The sequence below is a fragment of the Phyllobates terribilis genome, unplaced genomic scaffold (assembly GCF_046119375.1).
Source record: "Phyllobates terribilis strain yellow unplaced genomic scaffold, ASM4611937v1 Scaffold_11__3_contigs__length_659146591, whole genome shotgun sequence".
Taxonomy (NCBI): domain Eukaryota; kingdom Metazoa; phylum Chordata; class Amphibia; order Anura; family Dendrobatidae; genus Phyllobates; species Phyllobates terribilis.
Window position 1 is genome coordinate 437550360 of NW_027362771.1, and position 25266 is coordinate 437575625.

The window sequence follows — 25266 nt, forward strand, 5'->3', positions numbered from 1 at the left end:
TCGCTGTCTCCATCGGGGCTCACAATCTAAATTCCCTTCCAGTATGTCTTTGGAGTGTGGGAGGAAACCGGAGAACCTGGAGGAAACCCACGCAAACACGGGGAGAACATGAAAACTACTTGCAGATGTTGTCCTTGGTGGGATTTGAATCCAGGACCCCAGCACTGCAAAGCAACGGTACTAACCACTGAGCCACTATGCTGCCCTGCCCATTATACTGTATGAGGCTATTATATACTGTATGGAGCAATATTTGGGGCCATTTCGCAGTATGGAACAATTTATGGAGACATTATATACTTTATGGAGAAACATTTGGGGCCATTATACAGTAAGGAGCAATACATGGGACCATTATACTTGAAGAAGCTATATATAAGGCCATTATATACTTTATGGAGCAATATTTGGGGCCATTATACAGTATGGAACAATATGTGGGGTCATTATATACTGTATGAAGCAATATTTAGGGCCATTGCACAGCATGTAGCAATACATGGAGCCATTATACTGTATGGAGCTATATATGGGGCCATTATATATTGTATGGAGCAATATATAGGGGCCATTATACTGTATGGAGTAATATATGGGGCCATAATGCTGTATGGAGCATTATATGGGGCCAGCAAACTGAATGGACTAATATATGGAGCCATTATACTATATGGAGCATTATATAGGGCCATTATACAGTATGGATCAATATTTGGGGCCATTATACTGTATGGAGCAATATAGGGGGCCATTATGCTGTATAGAGCATTATATGGGACCAATATACTGTGTGGACTAATATATGGAGCCATTATACTATATTGAGCATTATATGGGGCCATTATACAGTATGGATCAATATATGGGACCATTATACTGTATGGAGCAATATATAGGGCCATTATGCTGTATGTAGCATTATATGGGGCCAATATACTTTATGGAGCAATATATGGGGCCCATTATACTGTATGGAGCATTATATGGGGTCCATTATACTGTATGGAGCAATATATGGGTCCCATAATACTGTAAGGAGCAATATACTGTATAGGTGGCCTATAATACTGTATGGAGCAATTTATGGAGCCCATTATACTGTATTGAGGACTATGTGGTGCCCATATTACTGCATGGAGGACTATACTGTGTTGTCTAAAATGATAAGTCTGCAATCATTTTGTGTGACTGCAGACTTTTGAATCCCCCCAGGTCACGCACTGTACGCTCTGAGGATTCGCCGGTTTCTGAGATGTTGTCTATTTACAATAGATATCACTCATGTAATGTAAGACGTTAGTGAAATCTTTGGCATTGTACTATATCTATATTTCTTAACTGTGCATCATGAATAGTGGTATGTGTTAAAGGGGCCCACTGAGACTCTATTGCCCAGGGTCCACGAAAACCTGGAGCCGGCCCTGACTACAGCCAATCACTGGACTGAGGTATGATGCCGACGTGCATGACCTGAGACGGCATTTGCCTCTAACAACATCAACCAGAGCCAGCTCAGATTGCTGCTGTTTAATCACTTACATGTTGCTGCAATCTGTGACAGTGGCATTTGATTAATGCGATCCTAATGGGCCATCCATTTGGATGGCCATTGTCCCCCCACAACGCAATTGTGAGTGCCGACAAGTTCCTATAGCATCTAGGGGGCTGTTAAAGGCCCCAGTCGCGGTCATCTTAGTGCTCCTGTGAACCCCAACCACAAGTTGGTGTCAAACATGCGGATCGTGGACCCACTATGCCACGGGCCTGGCGTGGCTAAGCGGCTACCTGTTTTTTGCTAAAGCTCCTGATGGTAGATTAAGGCCACGGCCCCACTATTAGTGTTTGTTCAGTATTCAGTCAGTATTTTTTCTCAGGAGTGGGAGACAAAACCAGGTGAGGAACAATCAGAGAAAAGGTATAATTGAAATAAGTGCACCAATTCTGCATTTATCACCCACTCCTGGTTTTGGCTCCCACTCCTGAGAAAAAATACTGCCCGTACACTGACCAAAAACTGATAGCGGGGCCGTGGTCTTAGGCTTGCGCTGCAGGTAGCCACCACGTACCACTCATGGGCAGTCCCCGGTACTGCAGCTGCTGACCCCAAGGGTCAGGATCACAGTCACGGACACAGACTCGGAGCATTTCCAAAGTGCACGCGCTGCGCCTTTAAGAATCGGTGATCACACGTGTGCACTAGGCGTGCGGCTGGGAGAACTGTGCAGCAAGCTCAGGCCCAGGGAAGCCACAGCAGAGAACGGGGACATCGCCGCGTGCTCGGGAATAAGTATATCGGTGTACCTGCCGGGAGGAGGGAGAAGGACCACGCAGGGACTCTGGCATTGGCATTACAACTGGGCTTTGAATGGAGATCGTGATTTTTACTATAAATCCGGTCGCGTGTCCTGTTACATGACTAAATGAAATCATGGAAGGTCCTTTTACGCCATCGCGAGCCACCGGGGAGCCAGGACACACCGTACAAGAGACCGGGGGCCATCAGAAGGTGAGTATAATGTATATTATTTATTTTAAATTCTTATTTTTAACAGGTACTATGGTACCCAGGTCTGGAGGAGAATCTCCTCTTCTCCAGACCCGGGTACCATCCGCACATTGAATCGCTTAATATCCGCATGTATACATGTAGTCATGCGGATATTAAGCGTTTCAATGCAAGTCAATGGCGGCAATTACGCCGCGTGTCCGCAAAAATAATGGACATGCTGCGGATTTTCCGCAGCATGTGCACAGCACATGCGGATTATCATTGGGGACCATGGGACACGTATTACCAAGCGGTTTTTAAGAGTTTTCGCTGCGGAAATTCCGCAGCAAAAATGCTTGAAAACCGCATAGTGGGCACGCAGGCTTAAACAGACAATTCCTATAATGACAATTTGTCCCGTGTGTGCGTTGAGAAGATTACAAATTAAAGTGCTATTAAATGTGGACGTGTACTTGTTCGATATAGTTGGAAGATGGAATTATTTCCTCTAGGGAGAGAAATGGAATTTAGCCTGAAAAGGTTAATTTCACTTACATAATAAGAAACGTGAAAACACTGTCCTGCATATATGTAGGTCATCACACAAACTGTCCCCTCCATAAACTTAGCATGTATGTTGTACAAAAAGGGAAATGATCACACGTGGCCTTTTTGCAGTGTTTTGTTGCATATTTTGTGCATATATTTGATTTTACAGAGCTAGCATAATCAATGAGATTTCTGAGATCTTATGCACATGCTGTATATCTTTTTCCGTTCCCATTTTGAGCCCTACTGCGTTGGTGCCAAGGCGCAGCATGTCAATTCTTTCAGCATTTTTGCAGCGATTTTTCACCCATACCTTAAAATATATACAGTAAAATGAACAATCCACGACTGAAATTGCCATCACAGTGATATCAGGTCGTAATAGATATGCTTACATTTGAGTGAGCCAGTTGTTACTCTCCCATGGACTGGAATTTAGACAGGAGTCCAGTAATTATGGGTTACCTTCACTCTTAGAGGTTGTGGGGTTAAGTCAAGTAGAGGGTAACTTTGGTTTCCCAGGATGACACCTCAGTCTTGTGCTGAAAAGGTGTGAATATCAGGAATTGGTTCTGCCACTTGCATAAACATGCTAAGGTGTGAAGCCACCACACTTCTGTGAGTCACTGAAAAATTCAGGGAAACCCATTACTCAGCATGTGCTTCTCCCATCAATTCGGATGCCTTACAAACACTGTATAGTATTTACAGTGCCCCCTTTGAAAAGTAAGAACTTAATCACTATCTTACTGAACACAAGAACAAGTTTCAAAAATAATTTTTAAACCCATAACATGAAAGTAACGTTAAAATTATAATTTACATTACAAAGTCTTCAGTCTTACTCCAATTAGTTGATGCAAAAATGAATATATCCCACATTAAAAATGACTACATCTAGTATTTTGTATGACCATTTTTAAGGACAGTACCAACTCTTTTAGGCATGGAGTGAACAAGTTGGCGATATATTGCAACATCTTTTTTCATTCTTCAAAAACTACTTCTTTTAGATCCTGGATACTGGATGGAGAGTGATGCTCAACTCGTCTCTTCAGAATTCCCCATAGGTGTTCGATTGGGTTCAGATCAGAAGACATACTTGGCCACTGAATCACTTTCACCCTGTTCTTCAGAAACGCAACAGATTTCTGATTTGGATCATTGTCATGTTGGAAAAGTGCACGTCTACCAAGAGCATGGAGTAATGGCAGAATCTTCTCTTTCACTATAGAGGAGTACATCTGTGAATTCATGATACCATCAATGAAACCAGCAGCACTCATGCAGCTCCACACAAAGACACTGCCACGACCTGGTTTCACTGTAGGCACCATGAATTTTAGAAAAATGAATTCAGAAAAATTTAATTCAACATATTCACCTTTCAGCTTTGTACATTGAATGCATTGATCAAAAAGTCATTCTAATCCTTAAGAATAAGTATTGTTTTCCTTTTTTTGCAAACCGCGACTCCGCAGCATCAAATACCATCTTGTTTGTCGTAAATGTTCAATTCAATGATTTTTTGAGTTTCAGAAAGTGGTAATCAATTGTGGCCAAATTTTGAGAATATGGTGGATGATCAACAATTTCAAAGCTGATTTCATAATTTTTTTGCTGGGCAATGCGAGACTTGTGGGCAGTGGTTTATCTGCACAAACAGATGCCCTTTGAAAGCTTTTGCTTGAGTTTCAATCTTCACCTGACATGGAGAACTTCTCTTAATCACAATTTCAAAGTGCCAGAACCTTATATATATACGTATATATACACACAAACACGAGTACTACTGTGGTCTTTTAAACAATCTCCTTGTAATTTGCACAAATCCAATGTGTATAATGCAAGCAAACTGTCCCCCCTAAAATCTTACATTGGGGACCAAAAGGTTCTAGAATGTGTATTAGGGAAAGACAATTGATGAAAGGACAAGAAACATAAAGTGTCATCTTACAAGGGCAGATAAATTGCTCATACTGAGCACTGATGATCAATATAACAAGTCCATAGGTTCTACTTGACTTATATTTATATTATAAAACAATCAGGAGCTTTTTGGGAATACAATGCTTTGTGCAATCTCACAATTTCCATCTAAACAAGAGGATGTGCTAATGACAGTATGAAAGATGGGGTGAATCACAAAAGACCTAAATATTGTTTGCTGTTTGAATGCTGGGTATGCTTATACTGGGCAATGATTGTGACTATCATCCTGTGTAAATGTGTGTGTTTAGCATTGGTGTAATTTCAAACCATCAGTAGAAACAAATGAACTTTTACTTAGCCTGCACCATATTACCCTCCACCATTCACTAATGTTAGTGTCTGGCATAATTCACTTCCTTAAAGCGGCTTCTTTTAATCAGAGACAAGAAAGCATTGGCCTCTCTTTTGGCTTTGATGGTTTTTTGTTATTTCTGTGAAATATTCTGCAGCTTGAGAAACCAGAGACTGTAAAGTTTAACTTCTAAAAAATAAATGTGATCATGGTTTTATAGGGCAAGGGCCCAGTCTCCACAGGAATCTTCTCAGTAGGTGGAACAGTTTGTCACCTTTTGGCACACTTCACTTGCAAATGTTAGGAGCCTTGGGGACTCACCCCTGCTCTGGGCAAACAAATAAAGCAGGACAAAGACAGCTGATGACATCTTCAGCCATGACTGCAACATGATGGACATGACAGACTGGCTGAAATGATAGAAGCAAAAATATGCTCTATCCGTATATGTGGAGTATAAGCGTAATTTACGTACATTTAGTATATAACTGATATTTATGTGCCACTCTCCATATTGAATGAGCATGGTGTATATTATTATTTATTATTATAGTATATAGTACAAAATTTATTTATTTATTTTACTCACTTATATAGCCTCATTCATTTTCTTAGCTCTTTATAGACATTGTCATCCCTGTTGCAATTGGGGCTCACAATCTAAATTTCCTATCAGTATTTCCTATCAGTTTCAGCAAGATACCCAGAATAAATCCACACAAATACGTGGAGAACATATAAACTCCTTTTGATGCTGTCCTTCACGCAGAGCTAACCAGTGAGCCACCATGCTACCAACTTTAGGCTTCTGACTACTGCTTATAATTACTGTTTTCTGTATTACAAAATATCTATCTATCTACCTATGTCCAAAAATAGCATGGCTTACAGAAGGTGCAAAACTCTTGTAAGGGTGCCATCAGGATGATATCTTCTGATACCAAAAAAATAAATTAGGAAGCAAATTTAATTAGGTAAAAAAAGTGAAAGTAATTCTTGAGTCACCCAAATCATATTTTTCATCTGATTAGATGTATTGCATCATTTTTTTTGTATTCTATCTATCTATCTATCTATCTATCTATCTATCTATCTATCTATCTATCTATCTATCTATCTATCTATTAACTTTTTCGTATAATATTTCATTTCTCCATCATTACTTGTCTAATCAGCTGAAATGGTGCTACTTAAATGCCATTACTGTATAGGTTACACAAGTAATTGACCTACACAGTCCATTTTTTCAGTTCATTTTCTTGGGGTGAAAACACACACTTGGTTCTCTGGGAACCTTCTCCCCATGGACCCCCTGCTCTGCCCTATTAAGCTTTGAAGTGTTGATAGTGCCCGTGAAGGTGACAATTCACACCTCCGCTTTCTGGATAAAACCTTGGTCTGCAGAGCTGCAGTCACTACAGTCAGCATTTCTACAGACACTCTTAAGAGCAGCACACATGGATTTCTCTCTGTCAGAATTGCAATCTAAGGAGAAAAAGTTACTTCCAGGGTACAGCACTCTTCAGCAAGGGGGGTACCCTGATTCTGAAGGTTACAGAAGCCTATCTCCAACATCCTCTGTTGACTCCTTCAGCTTTTCGCCTTCTTATCAATCCTGCAGTTTTGCAGAAGAAAAGTATAACAGCATTCAAAGATCTTTACCCAAAGATGAAGTTCTACAAACTGGACAGCCAACACTACCAGCAATGAAGAACCACGGCAGAAACAGAACCATTTTTCACCAACGACAGAGTGCTAGTGAGAGGGAGAAGATGAGAATGAGGAATCTCTCAACTGCTCTGCAGAACCTGAGAAGATATCTTCCACCAGCGGTGGCACCACTTGGTAAAAACCTGACAAAAATTGAGACCCTACGCATGACAATCCGTTACATTGCACATCTCTCTGATGTTCTTGGCCTGGATGATGAGACCCTCATGAAGATAAGGGAAGAAAGCCTCAGAAGATCTATGTGTCCAGTTGGCTTTTGCTGCTGCCAAGGCAATATACATGAAGCGTGTTCTTCTGCAGAAGCCCAAATTACAGAGACATTTCCCCACTATTCTACTTCTCCAAGAGTATTTCTAGACACAGCAATTGCTACTGGCATGGATACTATCTCTTCTTCAGCCGAGATGTTCTCTCCTCAATTCACAGATCAAGGCCTTCCAGAAGAGACATTATCACCCTGTGCCATGAGTACAGCATCAGTACATTTATCTCCAGTACCAGATACGAAAGCATTGCCATCACAGTCACCAGTTTCTCCAGACCTGGGTTTTTGTCAGGTATGTCAAAATCTTTCTTACATTTCCTATATTTGTTTCTTATATTTACTATAGTATATTTCTATTTATATAGAGAGCATATATTAGCCTCAGCGAAATGCTAGAGTGCTAGACTTCACCGTAGACTTATTGTTACATATACATGTTTTATATCAAACTGTGTGTATAGCTTTCCTTATCTAAAATTGGGCAAGGGATAAATAGACTAGATTATATTTAATTATTAAGTTAATAATTGAGATAATTGAAAAAGTATGTCCTCAGTACTTATACATTATTATTTGCCAACAGATTCCTTTAAAGCAGTGTTTCCCAAACGCCAGTCCTCATGGCCCCCAACAGGTCATGTTCTCAGGATTTCCTTAGTATTGCACAGGTGATGCAAGTATCATCAAGGCATCAGGAATTCTCTCACCTGGGCAATAATATGGAAATCCTGAAAACATGACCTGTGGGGGCCGTGAAGACTGGAGTTTGGGAAACACTGCTTTAAAGGGAACTTTTCAGGTCCCCAAATGCTATTAACCTGCAGATATAGGGTTAATAATAATAATCTTTATTTATATAGTGACAATATATTCCGCAGAGCTTTAATCTGCAGGTATATTGCATTCCAATGCGGTCCAGCCGCCTTACTGAAAGCAAGGCTTACTGGGAGGAGAAGAACTTCATTCCTTCTGGGAGCCACTGGCTTTCAGTCATAAGGGCATCATTGTGAGCAGTGCCTGTAAGCATTCCCCAGCACTTTGACTGTCAGCCGACTTCTGCACGGATGCACTGCCGAGGTAGCTGACGGTTAAAAGGGAATCTGTCAGTAGGATCAACCCTCCTAAGCCGTCTATATGGGCATGCAGGTCACAGTAAGCTGAATAAAATGATACCTTGGAATAAGACATCAGATTGCATAATTCAGAGTAATCCATGTTTTTCGTAATATGTAGATCAGCTCTTAAGATCTATGGGACGGACATAGATCTCCCTGAGAATCTGCCTCCAGAGCTTATTTTATTGAAAGCAGGCGTTACCAGTGTGAGACATAAAATGACTGATAGGCTGTATCACATTGGTAATGCCCCCTCTCATTTAAAATAAACTCTGGAGGCAGATTCTCATGCAGATCTATGTCCCACCCAAAAATCTTAACAGACTATTTACAGTATATATTAAGAAAAATATGGATTTCTCAGGAATAAGACAAAATAAGACATCGGATTGCAGATGTCAAGGTATCATTATATTCAGCTTCCTATGACCACATACCCATATAGACAGCTCTGAAGGGTTGATCCTACTGACGGATTCCCTGTAGAGTTCTGAGGTGTGCTTACAGCCGCTGCTCATTGTGTATAGAGTGATGACTGAAGCTGCAGCGGCACGCCTCTATGACTGAAAGCCAGAGGCTCCCGGGAGGAATAAAGTTCATTTTCTCATGGTAGCCATGCTTTCAGTAAAGCATATAAATCCTATATCTGCAGGTTAATAGAGTTTGGGGACATGACAGGTTCCCTTTAATAACCAGGTTCACATTTCATATGTATACCCTGACTGACAATAACCCCCTGTCACTCCGACCATTACATTTACAATGGTTGCTGTAATTTTAATGCTGATGTGCAATGTTAGTCTATATTGTCTGCTAATAAGAACTAGGATTCATGTTTGGTGATTTCAAGGTTAATGTGATTATTAATAGTTTCTTTTCTTTTATTTCCTATATAGGATATGATTGATGATATGTGGGACGAACTTGAAAATAAAAAGCTTTGGAAATCTGTCCAGGCAGAAGAAAATCTCCAACTACCACATTTCTGCTAAAAAAAAACCTTTCTGTGTTCTATCTATGGACTATTGCTTTATGATGTGCATATGTAAATACAGAGCATTTTATGCTTTTATACACATTTTATATTTATGACATATAGAGGACATTATATATCACCTTCTTTTATTTATTGTATTTATGTACTTATTTTATTTTGTTTTTGCTTGTTCGGGTCTGTTCTGTTTATATTATATATTTAATTTTAAGCACAAAATAAAACTTTTATATCCAGAATATATGATTTCATACCTTTAAGGGTACCCCAAACCTAAAATTTGATACATTTATGGTATATGCACAGGATGTCCCATATGTAGCTAGACCTTCCATAGAAGTCAATGTAGAGAGCCACGACCACCTCTACACCGAGAGTTGCAGCGACATTACTCAGTGGGACCTACATCAGACGTTTCCAGCAGATATTCTGTAGATAGCTGATAAATGTCTAAGCTTTTAAAGTATATCTCCTCCACATTTGCTGTGCAGTTCAATGCAATCTATTATTTTCTGTCATCAGCCATATTAGGTTAAGATGAGTCTGAAAGCAGAATTCTTCAGAAAAAGGTATGTTTCCATAATCATTATGACTTAGATTTATCAAGCAGATTGTCAGAATTCTGCTGAAACAGTAAAATATTGCATAATTTTTGCAAAATTCAGATGCACAAAAACTTTGTGCAAGTGCTCAGCCCCTGCAGTGCCAGTGTGTGCATGCTCTCATCTCTCTTCTCAGTTTCAGCAGCCCGCTGCTTTGTTATCCTGTGTGCAGCAAGCAGCCATTACGTACAGGAGAGGGATGAGAACGCACCTGCACACACAGACACTGTGTGTACTCTCGGCCCCTGCAGTGTCAGTGTGTGCAGGGATGAGGATTTAGATCAGGCAGTGTTCCAAAGTGAGCATTATCAATCACCATAAGGCAGAGGCGTAGCTGGGGGTTCACCTTAGCACTTCCCTCTGTCTTGCTGAGGGCAGAGCACAGTACTGTAGTGCACATGTGCTGAGAAAGGGCAAAGAGAGCTGATGACACATAGGTAAAGTCGGCGCATGCGCAATACAGTACTGTGCGGGGCAGAGAGAAGTGCGACTGCGCAGGAGTGCGATGGAGGGCACCATGTATGACGTAGGACACATCATCCACATGAAGCAGGGAAGGAGGATGGCGATTGTAAGAAGAGGGGAGGCACTGGACCAAGACCAGAGATGCCCATAGGACCGAACCGCACCATAGGGGGGTATAATAAAAGCTCTTTTTTGTGCCTTGCAGACTTAGATATAATCTACTAGTATGCTGCAACAGAGGGCTTACAGGTGTTGGCTGTACTTTATTTCGGGAAAACCCGATGACAGGTTCCCTTTAAAGAACTTCCTACAAATAAGCTGCTTATTATGAAATAAAATGATTAAAGGGGTTGTCCTTTCTAAAACTACAAATCGCTCTATGTGCAGACTTGTGAATCCTCACATTGCACGTACTGCTCACTATGAGCATTCTCCGATGCCAGGGACGGGCACTACAAGTGAGTCGGTCGACAGGGGTAAGGGTACTCTGATACCGGGATGGATGGGTTACTTCTGTGGGGATCACGGTTGGTCGGTTCCCGGTTCCGTGCCCTGGACCGTCAGTAAAGGGATGGGGGTGAGGATGATGGGAGTATTGTGTCCTGACGCCTCATGTGGTAGCTGGTAAAATCGGTTACCAGCGCTGTGTATGGTTGCTGAGGTGATCGGCATACGGCTTGTACGAACGCTATAGGCAGTAATGTCAAAGTAGGCACACACACACATTAAGTCTTTGTTTCAGTACCTTTCTTTTACTGATGTCCGGTAACAGGTACAGTTCAGAAGGGTAACCAGGTTTTCAGTGCAGGTAGAGATATTCACTCTGGAGATTTGTGAGGCCTCCTTTAACAATGTGTACGTTGTTTGGGATCAGTCCTGCCTTAAGCTGAACCTGCCACCTTTTACTTTCTTTGGGGTCCTTCTCCACAACTGACAATGAGGACCTTTCCTTGGGGCTACCAATTCTCTTTCTGGGCCCCTGGTCCTCTACTTGGTCAAGTTTGGCACCTCTTTCCCCTTCTTCTTCAGGGGGAGTAGATCCTCCTGATCTGTCCTGGTTTTCTATGCTATTCCTGAATTAATAGCAATCTCGGTCTCCGGTGTCCGGGTGAGCTAAAGGGATAATAGTTTTATCTCTTTCTTTCTCCTTCTAACCTCTGTCCCTCTCTCTAGGGCGCTTCACAACACAGACCTGTTTCCTAGTTCAGGGCTTCACTGGTCCTCAGCCAACAGCTCTCTGTCTCTCTCCTCCTTCATCCCTCTCGAGACTAACTGCCACTTTGCTGTCTCCCTGGAAACTGACTCCTCCCCTCAGACCTGGGGTGGAAGGTGTTGTGTGTGCCTAAGTGTACATCTCTCCCTGCACCTATGGATCCTGTGGTAATCCCGTGCAGGGGTGCCACATTCCCCCCTAGTTAACTTCAGTCCTCCGGGACTGAAACACTTTTTTTTTTAACAAAGATAACATAACATTAACATTTATATTTGTAATTTGAACAGAGTCTCAAAAATAAAATTTACAATAACCAGGGAAAATGGGAAAGATGGATAACTAGTCCATACAACGATAGTCAATCTGCTGCAGGCTGTTAAAGGGAAAGTGTTTTTGCCACCACCAGTCCTGTGGCTTCGGTCCATTTTTAAAAATTTGCAAAAAGTTTCAGATTTCCAAACAGGTAAAGTCTCTGTAGGCTTAAAGATTCAAATAGACTTAATAATTCACAATACACAACAAAACATTTACTACGTGTGCCTCGGCGCAAAGGTCCTAGGTACTGCAGGGGCCTCTCCCGGTCATAAGCACTGTAGGCCTTTTGGCCCTGGGGTCACCTATTGGCCAAGATTTTGCTCTCCCTAGACAGCTTCTTATGCCAACTCTACACACCCCCTTTTTTATATTGTGTACCTGGTGTAACCTGTTTTGGTCTACTCGTCACCCTTCTATATACTGACTTTAACTACATATTTACATTTTTGAACCTATTTACATTTCCCTTTTGTTATGGTTTACTCCCTGTATCTGAGTGGTGGGTGTCCAAAATTAATACGTGATGACCTCCGTAAAACTGGTATCCCACTGGTGCGTAAGCCTGGTGTGGAGCGAACACTACTTACTGACTCATGTGTTGGTCTACGTAGCACAGGTATGCCGGAGTGTCTTCCCACTCCCCCAGTGGGAATGGCAGGAACACCGATTGCAGGATTCCCTAGCTTGGCTGCAGTAGGTGGTTCTTCTGCTCTTGATCCTTTTACTGGTTGTGGGAATGTCAACATGGGAATTAAATATGCTCCTGCTATTTGGGGCCAATCTGCGGGTAACTCTCCTAAGATTGTCTTAATTGTCCTTGGCATCTCTTCTTCTGGTATGGGACAAGGGATATATTCCTTTTGTTGTAAGGGTTGAGGACACTTCTTTAAGTGGTCTCGGGACACTGTTGCTGTTGTTTTTCCGTTATCCTTGCTGATTAGACAGGTTTTCTGGTTGTCAAAATTGGATGGTAATACAGTGTATGGTTCTTCTTCCCATTGATTATCTAGCTTATGAAGTCTCTTTTTCCTTTTCAAAACCAATTCTCCGGGGGTTAACGGGATTCCTTGTGCGTTTTTATTGAAATTGGTTTCTTGTCTTTCTCTGGATTTTGCTAGACTTTTCTCAACACACTCCTGTATTTTCTTGTATTGTTCTGTTCTTCTAGTATCCCAATCTGCACTTGAGGGGTCTTCCTCAGGAACTACAATGCCCATTTCAAAGTCCACTGGCAATTTTCCTGGTCTCGCTCTCATCAAGTATGCCGGGGTACAATTAGTTGAGCTTACTGGGATGTTGTTATAGATGTCAATAAGATCTGGTAATTTCTCTTGCCATCTCTTTCTGTCTTCAAAGGGCAGAGTCTTCAGCAATTCTATTACCACGTGATTCATTTTTTCGCACATTCCGTTAGTTTGGGGATGGTAAGGCGTGGTACTAATTTTCTTGCATCCATACAAGCTACAGAACTCTTGAAATATTTCCACTTCAAAGGCAGGACCCTGATCTGTCAATACCTGTTCTGGATATCCATGTGGCCTGCAGAAATAAGCTTGAAAGGTTCTTGCTGCTGTCTGAGCTGTCAAGTCCTTCACAGGAGCTACCACTAGGAATCTGGAATAGTGGTCCACCATGGTAAGAGCATAAGTATAGCCTGATCTACTGGGTGTGAGTTTGACATGATCCAAGGCTACTATTTCCAAGGGCTGTTTGGTTATGATAGGCTGGAGTGGTGCTTTCTGGTTGTTACAATCTCCTCTTCTTAATGAGCATGGGCCACAATTTTTACACCATTTTTCTATGGAAGACCTCATGCCAATCCAATAAAACCTCTCACGTAACAGTATTTCCAGTTTTCTCCATCCAAAGTGTCCTGCTCCATTGTGGTTTTCTTCCAATACCATTTGGACGTCTCTCTTTGGAACCACAACTTTCCATATCATTTCATGTGTCCTTGGATTGATATACCGTCTGCACAATTGGTTTTTATAGATAAATAACCTGCTTCTTTCTTTCCACAGGAATTGGGCCTCTGGGTGAGCATTCTTCTCAATTTTGAAATCCGCTTGGGTTACCAGCCTCTTCACTAGGCTCACTGCCGGATCGCTGTCTTGGGTTTCTTTCCATCCATAATGAGGCAGCGGGTTTAGTGCAACATCCTGACGGTTCTGGTAGATATGGGTTTCTGTCATTTTCCATTTTCTACTTTTATGGAAAGCTGGAAGTTCTATTTCCTCCAAGTCATCGGTTTCTTCTTCAAGCCCTTGCAAATGTACTTGAGGGTTTTTGGAGAGGGCATCAGCATTTGCATTTCCACGGCCTGTTCGGTACTTGATGGTAAAGTCGTAGTTCGATAGCCGGGCCATCCAGCGCTGCTCCAATGCACCAAGCTTTGCAGTATCCAAGTGTGTTAGCGGATTATTGTCCGTAAAGATAGTAAATTTTGAAGCTGCTAAGTAATGCTTGAACCTCTCCGTGACTGCCCAGACCAAGGCCAGGAACTCCAACTTAAAGGAACTGTAATTTTCCGGGTTCCTCTCGGTAGGTCGAAGTCTTCTACTGGCATAGGCAATTACTCTTTCCTTGCCTTCTTGTATTTGGGACAGTACTGCTCCCAGGCCTACATTGCTTGCATCCGTGTAGAGGACAAATGGTAGGTTATAATCTGGGTACGCCAAGATTTCCTCACCGGTAAGGGCCTGTTTCATTTGTTGGAAGGAGTCTTCTTGTTTCTTTCCCCATTCCAACGGCGGCTCTGCAGACCTTCTCTTCTTAGCTTGGCCTACTAGAAGATCTTGTAGGGGCGCTGCCATCTTCGTGTAGCCCTTAATAAATCTTCTGTTATACCCAACCATACCTAAGAACTGACGTACCTCTCTGACGGTGGTCGGCCTCTGCCAGTCCTGGATAGCCGTCACTTTTTCCGGATCTGGTGCTACGCCATCCGCGCTGACTACATGCCCTAGGTATTGGACTTTTGGACTTATTGGACTTTTGGCTTCAGCAGGTAACATTTAGATGGTTTGAGCTTCATTCCATACTTTGTTAGAGCTGTAAATGCCTCCACTAGGTGTTCCAGATGTTCTTCATAGGTTTTGGAATACACTATGACGTCATCCAGGTATAAAAGTACCGTCTCAAAATTCCAGTGCCCCAGGCAGCACTCCATGAGTCTCTGAAACGTCCCCGGTGCATTGCATAACCCAAATGGCATGCTATTGAATTCGCAGAGGCCCATTGGTGTTGTGAATGCTGTTTTCTCCCGGTCTTCTTCTGCAACGGAGACCTGCCAATACCCACTAGTGAGATCTAATGTGGAGAAATACTTAGCAGTCTTTAATGCAGCTAGAGACTCCTCTATCCGGGGTAACGGGTAAGCATCTTTGTGAGTGATCTTATTGACCTCCTGTAATCCACACACATCCTCATAGTGCCATCTTTTTTTCTGACTAAGACTAAGGGGGCCGCCCAGGGACTACAGCTATCTCTTATAACCCCGGCCTCCTTCATGTCCTGCAGCATCTCTTTAGCACACTGGTAGTGGTTTGGTGGGATGGGTCTATGTCTCACTTTAATCGGGGGATGATCTCCTGTGGGTATGTGATGGCGTACCCCTTTTATCCTCCCAAAATCTAATGGATGCTTACTGAATACTTGGCTAAACTCTTGTACTACCCGGTAAACTCCTTGCTTCTGGTGGTCGGGAGTGGCATCAGTCCCTATGTGCAACTGCTGACACCACTCCTCCAGCTGTCCCTTGGGGTTGTTGTCCTCCGCCTGACTTGACGGGGGCAAGGGCTCTAGTGTCTGTATGTTGTTATTACTGACAGTGTACAGCTTTGCTACAGTAGCATACCGGGGTAGTTTCACTTCTTCCTCACCACAATTCAACACATGGATTGGTACTCTTCCCCTGCGTACATCCACCACCCCTCTAGCTGTCAGCAGTGTAGGTCTATGCTCTGAATATACCGGTTCTACAATTGCCTGGTATTCCTTTCTTCTGATACCCATAGCTGCTCGACACCATATCATCATTTCACTGTTTGGTGGTAATACAATGGGAAACTGGTCTGTTACCCGCGCACTGCCAATCTCCCCCCCAGACAGATTTACCTGTTGCTTGTGAATTAAGGCACAGATTTCTCTTTGAAGGACTCTCCTCCGCCCAATGCCAGCAGTCTCTGTAATCTGTTGGAGTAAAAACATCACTTCTTCAAGGCAGTTTTCAATCATATTAGTACCAAGCACCATGTAAGGACATTTGTTATTGGGGTCATCTTCTACCACACATAACCCTTGGCCTCTCAACTCCACCCTCCCCAGCTTTATTGTCACCTCTCTAAACCCCACCTGATTCAGTGGTTGACCATTAGCTGCTAAAATGACAAGACTAGAGTCTGGGGGGCTAAGATCAGCATCAGACCAAAATTGCTTGTAAAGGATATGTGGGATGGTGGTGACTTGTGACCCAGTGTCCAATAGGGCCGATGTGGGGATTCCTTCTAGTGTACTGTTGAGGTACGGGCGGCCTCCCACATACCGACTACGCCAGTCATATGGGCCCTGCCATTTTATTCCTGGGGGTTGGCCCTGCGACCCAGGAATCTCGGGTTTAAACGACATCTTCTTGCAAAGTGGCCCGGTTTGTTGCAACGAAGGCAAACGGGTTGTCCTGAAGAATCCGTGTGGTCGGTGGCTCTGCGTCGGAATGGTGCATTGGTCCCCTGAACGGGCGACTTGTTGATCTCCTCCACGGGCGACATTGCTCTGTGTCGGAATGGTGCGTTGGTCCCCTGCACGGGCGACATGAGCTTTCTTCTCATCCACGGAACATCCTCAGAGGATTCAGCTAACTGGATTTTGCTTGGTGGTTGTGCCTCCGGTCTGGCTTGCAAAAGTTTTAACACGTAGTCCATGTTTTTGGTAAGTTATAACACCTGATTACGTAGGTCATCAGCAGATTCGGGTACGACAGCTTGTCCTACCGCTTCTACAGAGTTTTTAGGGGTAGGCTCTAAGTTCATGTGAGAGATATTAACCTGCCAGGATGGGATTGCAGGTTTTGCAGGTAATGGGTCTCGTAGTACAGTTATAGCACGGTCCTTTAAGGTATTAAAATCCACACCTGGATGATCTAGGACCCACATGTGCACCTGCTGACGGTGAAAGTCTGATCTCAACCCATTCATAAACTGTTCTGCAAGCAATTTATCTTCATCTTGCACACTTGCTGGATCTACCTGTTTTATGGACCGGAGTGCCGCTTGTAAACGTAGGGCAAAGTCTCTGATGGTATCTTGCGGTCTCTGCTTGCATTGGTAGAATAGCATCCTTAGTTCAGACTGTGTGCGTTTTTCAAAAGCAGCTTTGAGCTTATCAAACACATATTCTATAGAGTCTCCATCAGCATCGCTCCAAGTCTCAGCTTCTAGCTCCGCTGCACCTATTAATTGTCCCTGAACAACAGACGCTCGCTGCTTTCCTGTCATCGCATACATGTCCAGCACCGCACACATTTTACGTTTGAAAGCTGCTAAGGTACCGGGTTTACCTTCATATGTCGGTAACCACTTGGCTCCCGGTACATACGGCAAGGCAATTGGCATTATTGGGGCCATCGCTCCAGATGCTGCGGCTCCTTCACCAGCTGAGGAAGCGGCTGCTGCGTCTTGGGCATCCCCTCCCTCAAGGTCTCGAATATTGTTTGCTTCACTCATGACGGTGCCCCTCTAGTTAACCGTTGCCAGCCGCTACGATCAACTCCTTCAGTCACCCGTGACTCTAAAAAAAAATGGCGGGGCTATCCTTGCGCTCCTTTAGCCGCGCCTCCGCGACTCTCTCCGCTCAGTTTAATTTCTCCATGATGCAGTAATGACGACCCGTTTTACAGTACACAAATTTCCAATAAAGTCCAATTTAAGCACACAGTACCCGGTTCTACCGGGCCCCGGTATCCTGTTCGTGACGCCAAACTGAGTCGGTCGACAGGGGTAGGGGTACTCAGATACTGGGATGGATGGGTTACTTCTGTGGGGATCACGGTTGGTCGGTTCCCGGTTCCGTGCCCTGGACCGTCAGTAAAGGGATGGGGGTGAGGATGATGGGAGTATTGTGTCCTGACGCCTCCTGTGGTAACTGGTAAAATCGGTTACCAGCGCTGTGTATGGTCACTGAGGTGATCGGCATACGGCTTGTACGAACGCTATAGGCAGTAATGTCAAAGTAGGCACACACACACATTAAGTCTTTGTTTCAGTACCTTTCTTTTACTGATGTCCGGTAACAGGTACAGTTCAGGAGGGTAACCAGGTTTTCGGTGCAGGTAGAGATATTCACTCTGGAGATTTGTGAGGCCTCCTTTAACAATGTGTGCGTTGGTTGGGATCAGTCCTGCCTTAAGCTGAACCTGCCACCTTTTACTTTCTTTGGGGTCCTTCTCCACAACTGACAATGAGGACCTTTCCTTGGGGCTACCAATTCTCTTTCTGGGCCCCTGGTCCTCTACTTGGTCAAGTTTGGCGACTCTTTCCCCTTCTTCTTCAGGGGGAGTAGATCCTCCTGATCTGTCCGGGTTTTCTATGCTATTCCTGAATTAATAGCAATCTCGGTCTCCGGTGTCCGGGTGAGCTAAAGGGATAATCGTTTTATCTCTTTCTTTCTCCTTCTAGCCTCCGTCCCTCTCTCTAGGGCGCTTCACAACACAGACCTGTTTCCTAGTTCAGGGCTTAACTGGTCCTCAGCCAACAGCTCTCTGTGTCTCTCCTCCTTCACCCCTCTCAAGATTAACTGCCACTTTTCTGTCTCCCTGGAAACTGACTCCTCCCCTCAGACCTGGGGTGGAAGGTGTTGTGTGTGCCTAAGTGTACATCTCTCCCTGCACCTATGGATCCTGTGGTAATCCCCCGCAGGGGTGCCACACAAGTATATGATATACATACTCCCGGCCACATTCCAACTTGACAGTTTCCAGCCTCACTCAATACACTTGCATTACATCTAATCGGCCTGTGACTGGGAATATGTATCGAACGTACTTGTAGTGCCCACTCCTGGCAACAGTGAATCCTCACAGGATGCAGTAGGCGCAATTCACAAGTCTGCAGTCACATAGTGACTTGTAGTTTTAGACAGGACAATCCCTTTAAATATACAACCCCTTTAAATACAGTGCAACTCATGCCATAGTTACTCTATGGGGGCTTGTTACACTAATAAGCTGGGGATTATGATATTATGGAGAATGGTAATTGAGGGGCGGAACAGTGTACCCAGCGCTTGGCCACTCTAAAGGTGCAACAAAGCCTCCTCAATTACAAATCTAATTAAAATCTTTTTTTATAAAACAAAATGAGTAAAATCTTTAGTAGATTTAGCATCTTTTTTTTATAGGGGCTAAGTCACCTATATGAATATCTAAATGGTTCAATTTAAGTATTGTAGATGACAGATTCCCTTTAATGAATTTGGCTCATCCTACTTCAGCGCACCCTTCATCAAGACTAGAATGGAACATGCCAGTGTTGATGAATTGGGGCCTATGTAACTTGAATATACATTTACTCAAATATGTTTTTAACAAGCTGCACCTTTATAAGCCATGGTGTATAGTGCTCCTTTAGTAATGACAATAATTGGTACAGATATCAGACCATTTACCAGTAACAATATATTTGTCTCCCAGTCATTACTGTCTAGTCTTCCTCCCTGTCCATTTGTATGAGTTATTTCCAAATCTCAGTTGATGTCACGTCATACAATCCACACACATCAATTAGAAAGCACTAAAAGAAAGGAGCACATTTGTCATGGATTACGTCGGAAATAAATCTCTTTTTAATGACTTCTGCTTGCGATTCATTCATTCTGCTGTGGGTCTGGTACACATTATACAGTCCACAAATTGGATACTTGTGAATTAGGTTCAGAAGTTATTGATTTCACCCAGACATTGCTAATTTTAGCAAGATAAATGTATTTGAATTGTATGTGTCACCTTGGTTTAGCATGTAAATGGATCCAATAAATCCCTCACAATTACATATGGAAGGAAATGAATTCTCAGAATCTTCTAGATATTTTATTAATACCGGTGGTATGTACTGCGACCAATAATGAACACTGCATGTATTGACTTTTGACAAGTAGTTTTGCACTTGTCAGGTTACATGTATTAGGCCATTGGGAGCTGTGGTTTTTATTGGCACCATTTTGGGGTACATACAGCCTTTAGATTCAATTTTTTTCGTGGGGGAGGTATAGTAAGGTGACCCAAAAAAACCTATTTTTTTTTTCCATGGACACGTGTGTGAACCACACAGAGACATGTCAATTTTTTTCCGGCAGCACGGATGACAAAGGCCAATACAAGTCTATGGGTCCGTGTAAAATACGTACCGCACACGGATGGCATCCATATGCCATTCATGTGACGGTACATGTTTAACATTGCAAAGTATAGGAAAAGCTTTGGAATTTCATTCTTTCTTTATGCATACCGAAAAAACACTGATGGCACACTGATCCAAAACACTGATGACACCAGTACTGTTTTTCTACTACCAGTTTTCTATGGACGTGTGAAGGGGGCCTAAGCCAAAACCAGGAGTGGGTGATAAATACAGAAGTGGTGACGTGTTTCTATTATACTTTTCCTCTGATTGTTCCACTCCTGATTTTGGCTTACAAATACTGAGGTCAAATACTGACCAAAAACTGTGAACGTGGCCTTAAACTGTTAAATACCACTGTGAAATTCTGACAGCAGCATAAACAGCGCGCCTGCATGAGGGAGCGTCATTCTATGAGCCCATCTGCACTTCCATGACGTGATCGTGCGGCTATGACAGCTGGGGGTCTGTTGAAAACCTCTTTGCCTGTCATTACGGAGTTCCTTTGAAACTTTGCCTGTGGCCCGGCTTCAAGTGAGACTGTGATTTTTACTATATGCAGAAATACTGTGGTATTGCTGTGTATAGTACAAGTGATCAGATGATTGCAGATTCAAGTCCCCTAAGGACTTAAAGGAGTTTTCCCATAAACAAAAGTACATTTTAATCAACAGATCTTAGAATAAAATAAACTCCACAATTGGATGTGTTTAAAAAAATGTTTTCCTGTCCCGAGATAATCTTATAAGTGCACCCCAGTGTAATGGCTGAGTCCGACCGTGCATGAATAGGTCAGAGATACCACAGCTCCTGGGCAGGGAGGAAGCAAAAGAGTATACAGACATTGCACCATTGGATCACAGCTGATTCTTTCTTTGAGGTAAAACATTGTTTAAAAACAGGCAGGGAAATGTTTTACCTCACAAAAGGAATCAGCTGTAATGTCTGTATACTCTTTTGTGCCCTCCCCTGCCCAGGAGCTGTGGTACGATCAGACCATGTTCCTGTACGGTCAGACACAGCCATTACACAGTACACAGCAGGGGCACATTTATAAGATTATCTCAGCACAAGGACATTTCATTTAAACACATCCAATTGTGGAAATTATTATTATTCCAAGATCTGTTGATTAAAATATACTCTTGATCATGGCACAACCCCTTTACGTATTAAATACAGAGAAAACTAAAAAAAATAACGTTTTAAAAAATATGAAAAAAATAAAAAAGCATACATTTTCAAATCACAACTCTTTTCCCCATTAAAAATAAAGATATTAAAAAAAAAATCCACATATGTGGTATTGCCACATCCAGTGAAATCCAATCTGTCAAAGTATGAAAATAATTAACCCGATCGGCAAACACTGTAAAAAGAAAAACCACAATACTGAAAAACAAAAAATTCTGCAAGAAGTGATCAAAATGACATATCTATACCGAATTTCATCAATCAAACCGTTGTCTCGCTCAGCAAAATATAAGCCCTCACTCCGCTCTATAGACCAAAAGGTGTAAATGTTACGAATCTGGTGAAATGGCGACACAATCAAACCTTTTTTCTTTTAAATTTCTAAATTTTTTCCATCACTAAAATAATTAAAAAGCTGGACAAGTTTAGTATCGCCGTAATCATACTGATGAGGGGAATCATATTGCTAGGTCATTTTTCCAACATAACATATGGCATAAAAACAATTCATAAAAACAATGTCAGAAATTAGTTTTTTTTTCATAATTTAACCCCTTCATGACCTTGGGATTTTCCATTTTTGCTTTTTCGTTTTTTACTCCATTTGTTCCCAGAGCCATAGCGGTTTTATTTTTTGGGCAATATGGCCACGTGAGGGCTTATTTTTTGTGGGAAAAGTTGTACTTTTAACCACCATTACTAGTTTTACCATATTGTGTACTGGAAAACAGGAAAAAAATTCCAAGTGCGGTGAAATTGCAAAAAAAATGCAATTCCACAGTTGTTTTTTGTTTTTTATTCTTTCCACGTTCACTGGATGCTACAACTGACCTGCCTTTATAATTCTCCAGGTCATTACGAGTTCGCAGACACCAAACATGTAAAGGTTCTTTTTTATTTAGATGGTGAAAAAAAATTCCAAAGTTTGCTAAAAAAAAAAAATGGTTCCATTTTCAGAGACCCGTAGCATCTCCATTTTTCGGGATCTGGGGCTGGGTGAGGGCTTATTTTTTGCACGCCGGTCTGGTGTTTTTATTGATAACATTGTGCGGTAGATACGATGTTTTGATCGTCCGTTATTGCATTTTATTGAAATGTTGCGGCGACCAAAAAAAACGTAATTCTGGTGTTTGGAATTATTTTCTCGCTACGCTGTTTACTGATCGGATTAATTCTTTTTTGTGTTGATAGATCGGGCGATTCTGAAAGCGACGATACCAAATATGTGTATGTGGGGTTTATTTTTTATTATTTTATTTTGAATGGGGCAAAAGGGGGTGATTTAAACTTTTATATTTTTTTAATTTTTTTAATATTTTTAAAAAACATTTTTTTTAAACTTTTTGCATGCTTCTATAGTCTCTATAGGAGACTAGAAGCAGCAACTGTCTGATCGCCTCTGCTACATAGAGGTGATGAGCAGATCACCTCTATGTAGCAGAAATGCTCCTGTGCTATGAGCGCCGACCACTAGGTGGCGCTCATAGCGAGCAGTACCTGACAACCACTGGGGTCTGCTGCAGACCCAGAGTTGTCATGCCCACCCATCAGTGACCCGCGATCACATGACGGGGTCACCGATGGGCGGGGTAAATGATGCGCTTCCGGCGCGGCGCTGTTAAATGCCGCTGTCAGAGATTGACAGCGGCATTTAACATGTTAAAAGCCACGGGTGGATCGCGATTCCACCCACAGCTGTTGCGGGCACATGTCAGCTGTAATAATCAGCTGACATGTACCCGGTTCAGTGTGCGCTCACCGCCGGAGCCCTCACTGAACCGGGGGTGATGGCCTGGGGCGTACTAATACGCCCTGGGCCATTAAGGTGTTAACTGCATTTGTAATTTTTTGCCCATTTTTCAGTACACTATGTGGCAAGATGAATGGTGTAATATAAAAGTACAACTTGTCCAGCAAGAAATAAGCCCTTGTGTGTGTAAGTAGACTAAAAAATAAAAAAGTTATAGCTCTAGGAAGAAGGAGAGGAAAAAAACTAAAAAAAAATCCCCAAAAAACAGAAATTGGCCATGACGGCAAGGGGTTAAAAAACTGACAGTGGCAAGTCATGGAGATAAAAAAATAAAATAAAATAAAATCCTCTCAGAAATCCACTACCCGCTCTAGTGCTGCAGTTTCAACGTTCTTCGCAGACTCATACACTTGTATGAGTGATTTGGATCTGTAACGCCGAAAAAGAATGGACATTTGATATTTTTGCAGTCCACAAGAAACATGACATTTGAACAGCACCAAAGACCAGAATAGGCCTGTGCTCTATCCATGAGAAGCAGAACATGTATGTGAAAAAACGATGGCTGAAGGCCTAAGACCACGTTCACATGTTCAGTATTTGGTCAGTATTTTACCTCAGTATTTGTAAGACAAAACCAGGAGTGGGTGATAAATACAGAAGTGGTGACGTGTTTCTATTATACTTTTCCTCTGTTCCTCTCCTGATTTTGGCTTACAAATACTGATGTAAAATACTGAACATGTGAATGTGGCCTAAGACTGAGATTGTAATAGATGGAGCAGATAGCTTGAAATGACTGTTCAGTTGATCCATCAAAACATCGGATCACACTAGGACCAATGTTAATCTATTGGGCCTAGCACATGTCCGATTTCTCCCTAGGACATAAACTGTCCAGTGTCCAAGAGAAAAAATCACTGCATGCACGAGTTTGATCTGATATTCGGATTTCACTCGGCCATGCAAGTCACTGAGTGCATGGGAAACATCGGACCACACTCGGATGACATCTGAGTGCAGTCCAATTTCTGCGCACTGACAGAATAGATAAGATGGAGACTTTTTTTGTCTATCTTCTCCTCACCTAAGAGAATCAGATCTCACTATAAAGACACTCTGATGAAACTGATCAGAGTGCCCTTTGCATAATCGACCCAATTCTCTCGAATGAGAGAATATACTGTCGTGTGCACCTGCCCGTATTGAAATATCATCATGTGTCGTCCAAATATCAGCACAACACTATTGACCTGACAAAGTGATCACCCACTTTTACTCCTCAAAGGTGAAACGTGAAGTTTGTGAACCCCAGTGCAAAATCTCCAACAGGGCCACTAACTGTCACATAGGAGAGACCTGTGAATCAACTGGAGCGGTATGGAGACTTTTGTGATGCCAAAAGTGACAAAATCAGCACTGCTACTTATAGTAAAAATCACTCCTATGAGCTCCAGCTAAACGTTGGCTTTCACAGGAAGATCATAATGACTGGCACAGAGGTCTTCTGCAGATCCCCAGCTGTCATGACAACTCATAGGCGCCCCGGGATCACATCATGGGGGCGCCTATGGGCGAGTGGAATGATGCGGCCTCTGCCGGCGTGTGTTAAATCCCGCTGTCAGAGATTGACAGCGGGTTTAACAAGTTAACAGCAGCAGGCAGAGATCTGCCGCACTGCTGCTGCTAGAGGCAGATGATGGCTGATTAAACCAGCCATCATGTGTGACATAAGATACAGGCTCGGCGTGCGAGTCCGCATAAAGGTCAGATAGCCGGCATATGACGTACCGGTATAACAAACCAGGTTATAGCTTTAAGTTAATGATTACCAGTGCCTAAAAGAAAAAGATCCTGAAATGATATATTGTCATATGTTATCATTTCCAGTTTCATCAATTTATCATGACC

At 42.6% G+C, this 25266-nt stretch overlaps 1 protein-coding gene across 1 annotated transcript; it reads left to right on the forward strand.

The window, feature by feature from the left end:
* Window positions 1–6778: 6778 nt before the first annotated feature.
* LOC141167304 (uncharacterized) lies at window positions 6779–9424 on the forward strand. The gene is made up of 2 exons (XM_073654731.1): window positions 6779–7609; window positions 9329–9424. Exons 1-2 carry the CDS (start codon window positions 6779–6781, stop codon window positions 9422–9424), a joined length of 927 nt encoding a protein of 308 aa, XP_073510832.1.
* Window positions 9425–25266: the final 15842 nt, after the last annotated feature.